Genomic DNA, 12,763 nt, shown 5'->3' with positions numbered 1-12,763 from the left:
CACTGCAAGCTCCGACCCCCTGGTTCACGCCATTCTCCTGCCTCAGCCTCCTGAGTAGCTGGGACTACAGGCGCCCGCCACCATGCCCGCCTAATTTTTTTTTGTATTTTTAGTAGAGACGGGGTTTCGCCGTGTTCTCCAGTGTGGTCTTGATCTCCTGACCTCATGATCCGCCCGCCTCAGCCTCCCAAAGTTCTGGGATTACAGGCGTGAGCCACCGCGCCTGGCCTTATTTTTTATTTTTACTTTTTGTGCCCCTGCTGGTCTGGGGTGGGACCCCTTTTTTTTTTTTTTGAGACGGAATCTTGCTCGGTCGCCCAGGCTGGAGTGCAGTGGCGCAATCTCGGCTCACTGCAAGCTCCGCCTCCCGGGTTCACGCCATTCTCCTGCCTCAGCCTCTCCGAGTAGCTGGGACTACAGGCGCCCGCCACCACGCCCGGCTAATTTTTTGTATTTTTAGTAGAGACGGGGTTTCACCCTGGTCTCGATCTCCTGACCTCGTGATCCGCCCGCCTCGGCCTCCCAAAGTGCTGGGATTACAAGCGTGAGCCACCGCGCCCGGCCGGGACCCCTTTTTAAACACCATTTTAAATAGCTTTGTTTAGATAGAATTCATATACCATCAAATTCACCCTTTTATAAGATGTACAATTCACCAGTTTTTAGTAACCTCACAGAGCTGTACAACCGTCATCACTAAATCTCAGAACATCTTCATCGCCCCAAAGAAAACGCTGTACTCATTAGCTGTCACTGTGTCTCCCCTCCCCCTGGCCCAGCACCCACTATCTGCTCTATTTCCGTGGCTTTGCCTATTGACTCGTTCTTTCCTAAGCCTTCCTGTATCCCCAGCAGCCAGTGCTGCGAGGGTGTGTTTGCTGTAGCCCGATTTTACAGATGAGAAAACTGAGGCTCAGGACCCCTTGGGAAACTGACTTTTTTTTCCTTTTACAAGCGTTGTATTTAGTGTCTGCCCACAACTGGGCTGCATGGGGAGGACAGAAACTCAGCAGGAGAAGAAATGAGGGAGGGCATGGAGTGGGGAATTCCCAGCTCAGCATCCGGCAGTGGCCCACACCTGGGCCCTCGGCTGGGATGTTGCTGTCCCGGGTGAGTCTGATGACGGTCTCAGCTCCGCTCCATGCCTGGCCTTGCCAGGGACAGAGCCAGCACCACCCACCCATAGGGGAGCAGACAGGTGAGAACAGGGCCCATCCAGGGACCTGGACACCCAAGAGGGCCGAGGGTACCTGGTGTTGGGGGAGGACCAGGTCAGATGCAACAAGGGGCTGTTTGTGGAAGTCGAGGCTCCACCTCTGAGGGGCTCTGTGACTGAGAGACCACACCTCTGTGGGCTTCCCTTTCCTCATCTGGTACCCACCCTCGGTACTTGGGGTTGCTGTGAGCCTCAGTAAGTCCATGCGGATTCGTCCATTGCAGTATTGGAGACCACAAGTGGGTTCCCTCCTTCCAGACCCTCAGCCTCAAGGAGCCAAGACTCAGGCAGGAGGTGTGCAGAGGCCACGCTGTCAGAGGCTGAGCCGGGGCCAGAGCCAGTGTCAGGCTCCCTGACCCTTGGAAGCCTGTCTCTTCAACTCTGCGAGGAGTTTAATAATCATTCCTGCCTCACCGTGAGGGTGGTGAGGGCCGGGGATGTGCAGTTACCAGCACCCTCTGGGCTCAGACAGAGAAACCAGACTGGCTCCTACTGCAGGCTGCCTCCCCTCCCCAGGGCTGTTCTCATCCTGCCTCTTTCATCTTGGGTTTAATTAGCCAGGCTGCCTCACCCCACACACAGCCTCTTGGGTGGGAGTTATCACTCCCATTTTATAGATGGGGAAACTGAGGCACCTAGAGGGAAGTGGTTTGGGGCTGCCGCCTGTGAGTCAACTGTGGAGCCAGGGCCTAGAGGAGCCGGGACCGGGCCTTCTGGCTGGACCTGTCCCTCCGGGTGGGTCTCTATCTCTCCATCCCCAAGGGCACCCAGACAGGCTCCTTTTTGGCACTCTCCACCCCTCAACTCTCCACCACCTCCCATCTGGAGCAGGATGGGGTAGGGAGAGGCCAGCTGGCAGTGGCTTTCATGGGGGCTCAGGCCTGTTTCATCTTCAGAGCGGCTAATTGGAGCCAGAGGTGGGTGGTGGGGTTTGGGCGCCGGCGGTTCTGTGCCCTGCAAACCGGTGGTCTGTGGGGCACCTGCAACCTGGGCCTCTGGCCTAGGAGAGACCGCGGCCCAGACCCCCGAATGCCCCCAAACAGCCAGAATCCAGCCCACTGAAGTCAAGAGTGCTGGGTTCCGGCCCTGCTTGGCCCCAGGTCTCGGTTGGCAAGGCCGCCCTCCTCCCGGGCCTGTTTTCCCCATCGCTAGGCATGCCTCGAGCCCCGTGACCGGCCAGGCCCTGACAGCCCGCACTTCCCCAGTATGGATCCCGTTGTTTTCGACTTAGGGCCCTGCCCCGCCCTCGCCGTCACGACCCCTGCGGGCCGCCAGCGCGGCCTGGGGCAAACAAAGGTCAGAAGCTCCTGGCTGGCCGCAACCGCGGCGCCGGCTCCTCGCCCCCAAGCCGAGCGGGCTGGGGGCCCGGGCAGGCGTCAGGGAAGCGAAGCCAAGCCCTGGGGCGCCCGCTGGACCGGTTCAGCTGGGGCGCTCTTCCTGCGGGCGCCCTGCGACCGCACCTTGCTCACCCCCAGCGGCCACTCCGGGAGCCCCAGGACCCGCACCCACGCCCCCCGGGGCCGCGCGTCTGGCGCAGGGTGCGGTGTGCCCGGGCGCCGGCGGGGGGCGCGCTGGCTGCCGCCCTGCGCGGCTTGGCAGGCGCTGGTGGGGCCGGGCCGATGTCCGCCGAGGGCCGCGGGATCGCAGCCCTGCGCCGCGGGACCTGGCATCGGGGGCCCAGGCCCACCCCGCTCCGCCGCCCCTACCCACTCCCTTCCGCCTTTTCTGCCCGGGCCTGCGGCGGTTTCGGGGAAGGGGGCCTGAGCGGCGGGACAGTTAGTCAGCCCCCGCGAAACCGGCGAGTCGGCACCTGCGGGAGGCGGCGGCCCCGTTACGCCCCGCCCCTCCCCGCCCGGCCTCGGCCGCCCCCGCGCCGCGCCCCGCCCCGCTCCGCCAGCCCGGAAGGAGCCGGCCGGCCTGAGCGCCCGCGGCGGCTGAGTCAGGCGGTGAGCGCGGCCCGTTACCGCCGGCGCCGGGGGCCGGGGTGGCGCTGTGGTTTCGGTGCGGGCCGCGGGCGGGAGGGCGGCAGCCTAACGAGCTCTCGGCACGCACCCTCCCCTGCCCCGCTCCTGTCCCGTCCCGCGGGGGCCCCGGCGCCCAGCTCCGGCGTCGGCCCCGAGAGCCCTAGTTTCACCGTGGGAGCCGGGCGCGGGTCCCGCCGGCATCTGCGCGGCGGCCGGGGGTGACCGCAGCCCCTTGGGGTCGGCAGCGGGCCCCACGCTGCCGGTGGCTGCGGCCTGAGAGTCCCTCTCCCCTGCGCAGGGGCCCGCGCACCTCACCATGGGGCCCCTGAGCCGGGACGCCTGGGCCCAGCGCTTGGGGGCCTTCCGGGCTAGCCCGTCCGCCTTCATGGCAGGTCCCGAGGGGGAGGATTTGGGTCGCGACCTGCTGGGCGACCTGAGAAGTGAGAAGCTGAGCGAACAGACCAAGGTAGGCCCCCACGCGTCCCCTGCCCCGGCCCGCAGGGTCACCCCAGCCCGCCGCGTCCTGAACCTCATCTTCGTGATTCCTTTCTAATTCCCCATCCAGGTTTCCCTGGTGGCCCTGAGCTTGGAGTACCCTGCGCAGCTGTGGCCCGACGCCTCTGCGGCCGAGGTGGCCGCCACCTCCCTGTTGGACACCTTGGTCCTCCTACCCCCGCGTCCCTCAGCTCTTCGTCGGCCACTGCTGCTGGCGGCCACCACTGCCCTGGCGGCGGGCGGCGCGCTGGGCCCCACCTCGGGCGCCTCCTGCCGGCTCCTGCCCCTACTGCTCGGCCTGGCCGCGGGCAGCGATCTGGGGCGAGGCTTTGTCCCCGCCTCGGAACAGCGCCCCTTGCGGGCCACCGCCTGCGAGTGCCTGCGAGAGCTAGAGAGCTGCAAACCTGGGCTGCTGGGGGGCTCCCTGGGGTTGCTGCGGGGCCTGCTGGGGCAGGAAGGCCCCGTCCAGCCACTCAGCCTGTTGCTGGCCCTTGCTTTGCGCAACACCTTGGTGCTCCAGTCCCGGGTTGGGGCTGGCCTGGGGGGACTGCTCACGGATAAGGTCTCCCCAACTGGGGGTGGTCCCTGGGATTGGACACTAGTGGAGGAGGGCGATGGACGCCTTCAGCCCCAGGCACCCAGCTGGCCGGCAGCTGAGGAGGGAGAGGGGGAGCGTATCCTTACAGCACAAGAGCACAGCCCTGAGGAGGCGCGAGAGCTGCGGGCTGCGGTGATCCAGCTTCTGGACACCTCCTATCTGCTCACTCCTGTGGCCCAGGCCCAGCTCCTATGGCTGCTGGGCTGGGCCCTGCGGGGTCTGCAGGGACAGCCACCGGCACTCTTCAAGCCGCAGCTGGTACGGCTGCTAGGCACAGCACAGCTGACACTGTTGCACGCCGTGCTTGCGCTCAAGGCGGCCTTTGGTGAGGCCCTGTTCACAGCCCAAGATGAAGCGCTGCTGCTCCGCCGGCTCACCTTGGCTGCCCAGCACCCTGCTCTGCCTCCGCCCACCCATCTCTTTTACCTGCACTGCCTCCTGAGCTTCCCTGAGAACTGGCCGCTGGGCCCTGAAGGTGAGGAGGCTGCCCCACTGTTGCTAGGGCCCCAGCTATGCCGTGGTCTCCTGCCCAGTCTCGTGCATGACCCAATGGCCCTCCTGGCCCGCCTGCATTTACTGTGCCTGCTCTGTGCCGAGGACGAAGAAGAGGAGAAAGGCCAGCTTCCAAGCCCACGGCACTACCTGGAAGAGCTGCTGGCTGGCTTGCGGCAGCGGGCAGCCCTGGATGGGGGCCCCCGGGCCTTGGCCACTCTCTGCTTCCAGGCCTCATATCTGGTGGCCCGCTGCCTGGCTGGGCAACCTACGGTGCTGACCCCCTTGATCCACGGACTGGCCCAGCTGTACCAAGCCCAGCCCATTCTGGCTCCCCACTTTGTGGACCTCTTGGATCAGGTGGACTCTGAGCTGAGGGAGCCCCTGAAGGTGGTGTTGCGGCAGGTGGTGGTGTCCAGGCCGGGCAGGGATGAAGCTCTTTGCTGGCACTTGCAAATGCTGGCAAAGGTGGCAGATGGAGATGCCCAGAGTGCTACCCTCAACTTTCTACAGGCCGCAGCTGCCCACTGCACGAACTGGGACCTACAGCAGGGCCTGCTGCGGGTCTGCCGGGTGCTGCTGCGGGCAGGGGTGAGGGGTGGCCTGGTCGACTTGCTGCAGGTGCTGGCCAGGCAGCTGGAGGACCCTGATGGGCGTGACCATGCCCGCCTCTACTACATCCTGCTGGCACACCTGGCAGCACCCAAGTTGGGGGTGGCCCTGGGCCCCTCACTTGCCGCACCTGCACTGGCGTCTTCACTGGTGGCCGAGAACCAGGGCTTTGTGGCAGCACTGATGGTGCAGGAGGCCCCGGCCCTGGTACGGCTGAGCATGGGGTCCCATCGGGTCAAGGGCCCACTCCCAGTGCTGAAGCTCCAGCCGGAGGCGCTGGAGCCCATCTACTCCGTGGAGCTGCGCTTCCGTGTGGAAGGACAGCTATATGCACCCCTGGAGGCTGTCCATGTGCCCTGCCTGTGTCCTGGCCGCCCTGCCCGCCCTCTGCTCCTGCCGCTGCAGCCCCGATGCCCGGCCCCCGCACGGCTGGATGTCCACGCCCTTTACACCACATCCACTGGTTTCACGTGCCATGCCCACTTGCCACCCCTGTTCGTGAACTTTGCTGACCTCTTTCTGCCTTTCCCTCAGCCCCCAGTGGGGGCCGGGCTGGGCTTCTTTGAGGAGCTCTGGGATTCCTGCCTGCCAGAGGGTGCTGAGAGTCGTGTGTGGTGTCCACTTGGGCCACAGGGCCTGGAGGGCTTGGTGTCCCGCCACCTGGAGCCTTTCGTCGTGGTGGCCCAGCCCCCTACCAGCTACTGTGTAGCGATCCACTTGCCCCCGGACTCAAAGCTGCTGCTGCGGCTGGAGGCAGCCCTGGCAGATGGAGTGCCTGTGGCCCTGCGGACCGATGACTGGGCCGTGCTGCCCCTGGCAGGGGACTACCTCCGTGGGCTAGCGGCTGCTGTCTGAGCCCTGGGAGACCAGGTGGCAGGACTGTGGCCCTTGTGGGGGCCAAGTCACACTCCTGTAGCTCTTTCCCCAAAACCCTGCATTGTGCAGCGCCCTCGCTGGCTTGTTTTCTTGTGGGCCCCAGTTGGGAACAGGCTCATGGGGGTGAGGGTCTGTCTTAGTCTGTTTTTGCTGCTCTAGCAAGATACCTGAGACTGGGTAAGTTCTAATAAACAGAAATGTAGGCCGGGCGCGGTGGCTCACGCTTGTAATCCCAGCACTTTGGGAGGCCGAGGCGGGCGGATCACGAGGTCAGGAGATCGAGACCATGATGAAACCCCGTCTCTACTAAAAATACAAAAAATTAGCAGGGCGTGGTGGCGGTCGCCTGTAGTCCCAGCTACTCGGAGAGGCTGAGGCAGGAGAATGGCGTGAAACCGGGAGGCGGAGCCTGCAGTGAGCCGAGATTGCGCCACTGCACTCCAACCTGGGCGACAGAGCGAGACTCCGTCTCAAAAAAATAAATAAAAAATAAATAAATAAACAGAAATGTATTGGCTCAGAGCTCTGGAGGCTGAGAAGTCCACAGTTGAGGGCCCAGAGCCCAGTGAGGACCCTTCTGCATCATCCCATGACAGAGGACAGAATGGCAGGAGTGAGGGGAGAGAGTGAACCCACTCCCAAGATAACGGCCTGAGTCCACGCAGGAGGGCAGAGCCCTCGTGGCCTGACCACCTCTTAGGATCTAATCTTACACTGTTACAGTGGCAATTACATTTCAACATGAATGTGGGAGGGGACAAACATTCAAACCATTGCAGGGTCATAGGCCCCAAGAAGGCTTCCAGACAGAACCCGGCACTGCAGAGCTACAGAGTTCCTTCTCACCCAGACACACTAGCGCTCTCCAGAAGCCCTGCCCAGGAGGCAGGGGGAAAACCTCCTTTCTGCTTCCCAGAGAGGGTCTGGCCTTGCCCAAGGCTGCTCAGTGATTTAGGAAGGAGGCTGGAGCTAGAGTGTGGACCTGACCTGTCGGACAGTACTTTTCTTTCTTTTTTTCGGGGAGGGGTTCAAGACAGGATGTCTGGCGCTCTGGAGTGCAGTGGTGTGATTAGGGATCGTTGCAGACGCTGCCTCCCAGGCTCAGGTGATCCTCCCATCTCAGCCTGCCTCCTGAGTAGCTGGGACTACAGGTGTGAGTCACCGCTGTATTTTTTACAGACAGGATCTCCCTGTTTCCTAGGCTGTTCTCGAACTCCTGGGCTTAAGCGACTCTTCTGCCTCAGCCTCACCAAAGTGTTGGGATTACTGGTGTGAGCCACCACACCCGGCCAAGCCAGCGCTTCTCAACTCCCAAGGTTTGCAGGCTCCCTACCCCAGGGAGCTCACGCCAGGCAGGCCAGTGGGCCTAAGCCAGAAACAGAAAGGCTGCAGTGGCCAGGTGGTTTCTTCTCCAGAGAGAGCTTCCCAAGCTGTACCGATTAGAGCCAGCTCTAGGAAGGTCGTGCTAATAAGGTCTAGGGGCTGAGACTAAGCTTTTTCTAATCTCAGCCCCTAAGAAACCTAATTTGTGCTTAGGAATCTTCCCAGGTAAGAAGAACTAGTTCCTCTAGTTGTTGTTTTTTTTCCAAACATGCACACACTGAGGATTGAGCTGTGTGGGGTCAGCTCTGCTGCCAGGCACATGTACGTTGCCTCATTTCATCCTTGCAACAGCTCTGCAGGGCCCCGCAGATGAGGAAATCTGTAGGCAGAAGCGGTTGAGTGATTTTCCTAAGGTCACCCAGCTGTTTGGTAATAGTGTTTTGTCATCTGGTAGCAGGTTTCCATTACCATGCCATCAGAGCAGACCTCAGCCAGGGCCACAGAGGTCCCAACCCTCTCTGCCCTCTTCTGTTGCCCTGCCTCATGGGGCTCCCAGCCACAGGTTCCCCATGGGCCAGCTTTACCCCTCCTGATCCTTCTGATTGGGGCAGGCTAGGAGAGGAAAGACGAGCCTGGGCTGGGTGCGGTGGCTCATGCCTGTAATCCTAGCACTTTGAGAGGCTGAGGTGGGTGGATCACCTGAGGCCAGGAGTTCGAAATCAGCCTGGCCAACATGGCGAAACCCTGTGTCTAATAAAAATACAAAAATTAGCCGGGTGTGATGGCATGTGCCTGTAATCCCACCTACTTGGGAGGCTGAGGCAGGAGAATTGCTTGAACCCGGGAGGCAGAAGTTGCAGTGAGCCGAGATCACGCCACTGCACTCCAGCCTGGGCGACAGAGCAAGGCTCTGAATCAAAAAAAGAAAGAAAAAAAAAAGGGCATGGGACAGTGGGACTGTTATAGGTGGAGTCAGGAGGCCTGTTTCAAACTTGAGATGTGGCAGTAATTTGCTTTGTCACCTCGGCAAGTCATTTCCAAATCAGGAAGGGGTCAGTTTCAGGAAACAGAAACTTCTCCAGCTGTTTTTGGCAGAAGGGGATTTAAGGGAATCAGGGTACTTAACAAAGTACATGGGAAGGCTAGAGAAGTCGCCTCCAGGAGGCTCCCACTGGAGCTGGGATCAGAACATACTGTCCTGCCTGCCATCCACCCCCTCTAAGCACCCAGGAAGCTGGGCTTGGGCCCTGGGACATGGGGTGGGACTGCCACTCCTGCCTCCTGACACCCACAAAGCCAGAAGCGTGACGTTGCTGCAGAAGGACTGAACATCTCCAAGGCTGGGCCCGCAGAGCAAACTTCCTTGGCCCTGTTTCCTCTGTCCATATCCTTCAAAGGACATCTCATTAGTGAACTCCATTTCTCTCTTCCACAGAACTCCAGTGGCAAGGGAATCCAGAAATGTTTTCTTTTTGCCTGGAGATGCTAATCCTTAGCCTAAGAGAAAAGAAACTGGTCCATGTGAGGACTGACCATCCTTTCACCATCTGTCTGCCCACTTGTGCATCCATCCCATTTTATCCATCCATTCCTCCAGTGGTGGACACCAGATGACCTTCAGCTCCCCCCACCCCAACCAGAACTGTGCTGCAATGGCCATTCTTATATGCCTCCATGGACCCATGGGACAATTTCTCTGGGATACATGCTAGGAGCAGAATTGCTGAATCATAGGGAATGCATGTGCTTAGCTTGGCTAAGCAATGTTGGAGTAAAAGCTTTTGGTTTTGCATCTTCTCAGCACTTCTAGGGAGGCACCAAGAGGGAGGATGGCACTGACTGAGCCCACCTGAGATAGCTCCTAGACCCCAGCCCTCTGTGTCCTCAGAATCACACACTGCTGCTCATCACTTCAGCTTCCCGAAGATCATGGCAATAGCAGCATGCCTGTAACTGTCCCAAGTACAACCAAAAATTCTTCCTAAAGAGAGGGAACCAAAGTCACATGGGTCACCTTGTCCACCTGTGTGGACGTTGCTCATGGTCACATACCCTTCCTTACCTCCTTCAAGGCAGATCTGGCCACAAGCCCAGCTCTGGCTAATGAAATGTGAAGGGAGTCAAGGGCCGGGCGCGGTGGCTCACACCTGTAATCCCAGCACTTTAGGAGGCCGAGGGGAGTTGATCATCCGAGGTGAGGAATTTGAGACCAGCCTGGCCAACATGGTGAAACCCGTCTCTACTAAAAATACAAAAATTAGCCGGGTGTGGTGGCGTGCCCATAATCCCAGCTACTTGGGAGGCTGAGGCAGGAGAATCACTTGAACCCAGGAGGTGGAGGTTGCAGTGAACTGAGATTGGGCCACTGCACTCCAGCCTGGACGACAGAGCAAGACTCCGTCTCAAAATAGAAAAAAGAAATGTGAAGGGGTCAGTTTTGGGGCAAAATATGTCATTGCCGGTGCTCAATTTTCCAGCCCTCCCTTCCTCTGCCATGACTGTTGGAGAAGTACGTGTTGAGATGGAGGTGCTAAATAGTTGAGTCATAATCTCACCTTGGTACACTGTAACAAATGCCCTGGATTATCAAATTAGTTATGTAAACTAAAAATCCTAAAACCCCACCGACTGAATAGACGCCACCTCGTGGCCAAGGGGATCTCAGAAGAAACTTAAAACAATTCCTAGCCCTGATGGGCTGGGAGGTCAGATGCAACTTGTTATACCCCGTCCCTTTATGATTTAGACACAACTGCCCAGCATGAATGAACAAAATAGGGATCATGAGATGGACAGAACAGACTGTGGCAATACGATACCAAATTGTAAACAGGACCTAAGGCCATGCCAAGTAAGGGTTAAGTCATGTAGGGCCCCCCTTCATGCCCAGCCTCCCCCGCCCCCACTTATGAATAAACTATGTTCTAACTGCACAAGGTTGTTTTTTTTTTTCTGTAGTAGCTAAAAAGCTTAAAAACAAAACAAAACAAAATCCACTTTTTTGTTGTTTTTTGTTTTTTTTTTTGAGACGGAGTCTTACTCTGTTGCCCAGGCTGGAGTGCAGTGGCATGATCTTGGCTCACTGCAACCTCTGCCTCCTGGGTTCAAGTGATTCTCCTGCCTCAGCCTCCTGAGTAACTGGAATTACAGGTGTCCGCTACCACACCTGGCTAATTTTTGTATTTTTAGTAGAGACGGGGTTTCACCATATTGGCCAGGCTGGTCTTGAACTCCTGACCTCAGGTGATCTGCCCGCCTCAGCCTCCCAAAGTGTTGGGATTACAGGCATGAGCCACCGCACCTGGTCCAAGCACTGGCTTTGAGATAAGCAATATTAAAAACATTTTCAGCTCCACCAGATGCTGACTAACTGACCTCCAGCCACTGTTCCACCAGCCATAACTACAGCTTTGGTTGGACAAGAGACTGATTTCAGTAACTTTTTCCTGACAAGATGACCACCCACCATGGACTGGTTCTGGCTGGCTTACAGAGCTCCTGCACTTGCATGTCTTTGTGTCCTGAAAAGACCTTTTGCCATATAGGGCCTAATTGTAATACATTTAAATGTTAAGTCTCCACCCCAAAGTGACCATGGGTTGTATGTTACACAAGTGTTTGTTCAATATGCATGTGTCAGAACCACCTTCATGAATATTCATAGCTCCTCATGTAACCTATTGAATGTGTATGTTTAGTCAATCCATTAAGCATGAAGCTGCTATCCTAATGCCTCCTCCTTTGAAGTGCCTGTCTCTGATCTTGGCTGGAGACATGCTTCCCAGCGCGTCTCACTCCCTTTCTGAGGCTGGAGTGCAGTGGTACGATCGTAGCTCACTGCAACCTCAAACTCCTGGGCAAAAGTGATCCTCCTGCCTCAGCCTCCAGGGTAGCTAGGACTACAGGTGCATGCCACCACACCTGGCTAATTTGTAAAATTTTTTGCAGAGATGGGGTCTCACTATGTTGTCCAGGCTGGTTAAGGCCTCCTGGGTTCAAGTGATCCTCCTGCCTTGGCCTCCCAAAGTGCTGGGATTATAGGTGTGAGCCACCAGGCTCAGCCTAACCCTTTATAAGAAATAAAGTCTCCTCCTTTCAAAATTTATAAATTGTGTATCTTGAGTTTCTTTTTTTAGTTAACAATTATCGATAATACACTTTATATGAAACAAGGGAAAAGATGGGGAAATATATCGGTTAATCTCTATTTTACATGCAAGGAAGAAAGTATGAATCTTTTGTGCAATGTGTTACGAGGCCCTAATTAGGGTTCCTAGGTTTAGCAAATAAAAATATTATATAGGATGTGTATTTAAATTTGAATTTTGGAGAAGCAATGAATTTTTTAGTTGTTAATAGGACATACTTATACTAAAAAACCAGTAGTTGTTTCTCCAAGGTTCAGATATAAGTGGTGGGGTTTTTTTTGTTTTTTTTTTTTTTTGAGATGGTCTTGCTCTGTTGCCCAGCTTGGAGTGCAGTGGCGTGATCTTTCCTCACTGCAACCTCCGCCTCCCAGGTTCAACCTATTCTTGTGCCTCAACCTCCCGAATAGCTGAGATTACAGGCATGTGCCACCATACCTGGCTAATTTTTGTATTTTTAGTAAAGTCAGGGTTTTGCCATGATGGCCAGACTGGTCTCCAACTCCTGGCCTCAAGTGATTCACCTGCCTCAGCCTCCCAAGGTACTGGGGTTACAGGTGTGAGCCATTGTGCCCGGGCTATAACTAGGGTTAAATCATGTTTATCCTAACGCTGCCTCCTTATGTATTTTAAGTTTGGCCTAAAGGTTTCTCTGTACATCGTAAACTATAACCTAAATGGACTTGTAAACAGGCTGTAGCCAATGCTTGTGGCAATCACTGAGTTTTGGCTAATCAAAGGTGGCCAACTGTTCAAACTGTGTTCAGATAAGGCAAACACCAATCTGGCTGGTTTCTATATCTCATTTGTGTTTTCTGTACTTCATTTTCCTTTCTGTCCATAAGTCTTCCACCACGTGGCTGCACTGGAGTCTCTGAGCCCACTCTGGCATGAGAGGCTGCCTGATTCTTGAATTGTTCTTTGCTCAGTTAAACACTGTGAAACTTATCTGGGCTAAAGTTTTCCTTTTAACACTGAGCATCCTGTATTTTATCTGTTAACCCTGGATTGATATTTACAACTTCTTTCTTCCATACCCATT

At 57.0% G+C, this 12,763-nt stretch overlaps 1 protein-coding gene across 1 annotated transcript; it reads left to right on the top strand.

The window, feature by feature from the left end:
* The first annotated feature begins 3,079 nt into the window (after positions 1-3,079).
* AP5B1 (adaptor related protein complex 5 subunit beta 1) lies at positions 3,080-11,663 on the top strand. The gene is made up of 2 exons (XM_032153459.2): positions 3,080-3,646; positions 3,746-11,663. Exons 1-2 carry the CDS (start codon positions 3,497-3,499, stop codon positions 6,230-6,232), a joined length of 2,637 nt encoding a protein of 878 aa, XP_032009350.1. The 5' UTR covers positions 3,080-3,496; the 3' UTR covers positions 6,233-11,663.
* Positions 11,664-12,763: the final 1,100 nt, after the last annotated feature.

Source organism: Hylobates moloch, unplaced genomic scaffold, assembly GCF_009828535.3.
Source record: "Hylobates moloch isolate HMO894 unplaced genomic scaffold, HMol_V3 SCAFFOLD_5, whole genome shotgun sequence".
NCBI lineage: Eukaryota > Metazoa > Chordata > Mammalia > Primates > Hylobatidae > Hylobates > Hylobates moloch.
The sequence above is the reverse complement of the archived record's forward strand: the minus strand, read 5'-3'. Positions and strand labels throughout refer to the sequence as shown.

Coding starts and splice junctions, on each gene's coding strand:
- AP5B1 (XM_032153459.2), top strand. CDS start 3,497: ATGGGGCCCCTGAGCCGGGACGCCTGGGCCCAGCGCTTGGGGGCCTTC. Junction 3,647..3,745: donor AGCTGAGCGAACAGACCAAG/GTAGGCCCCCAC, acceptor TTCCCCATCCAG/GTTTCCCTGGTGGCCCTGAG.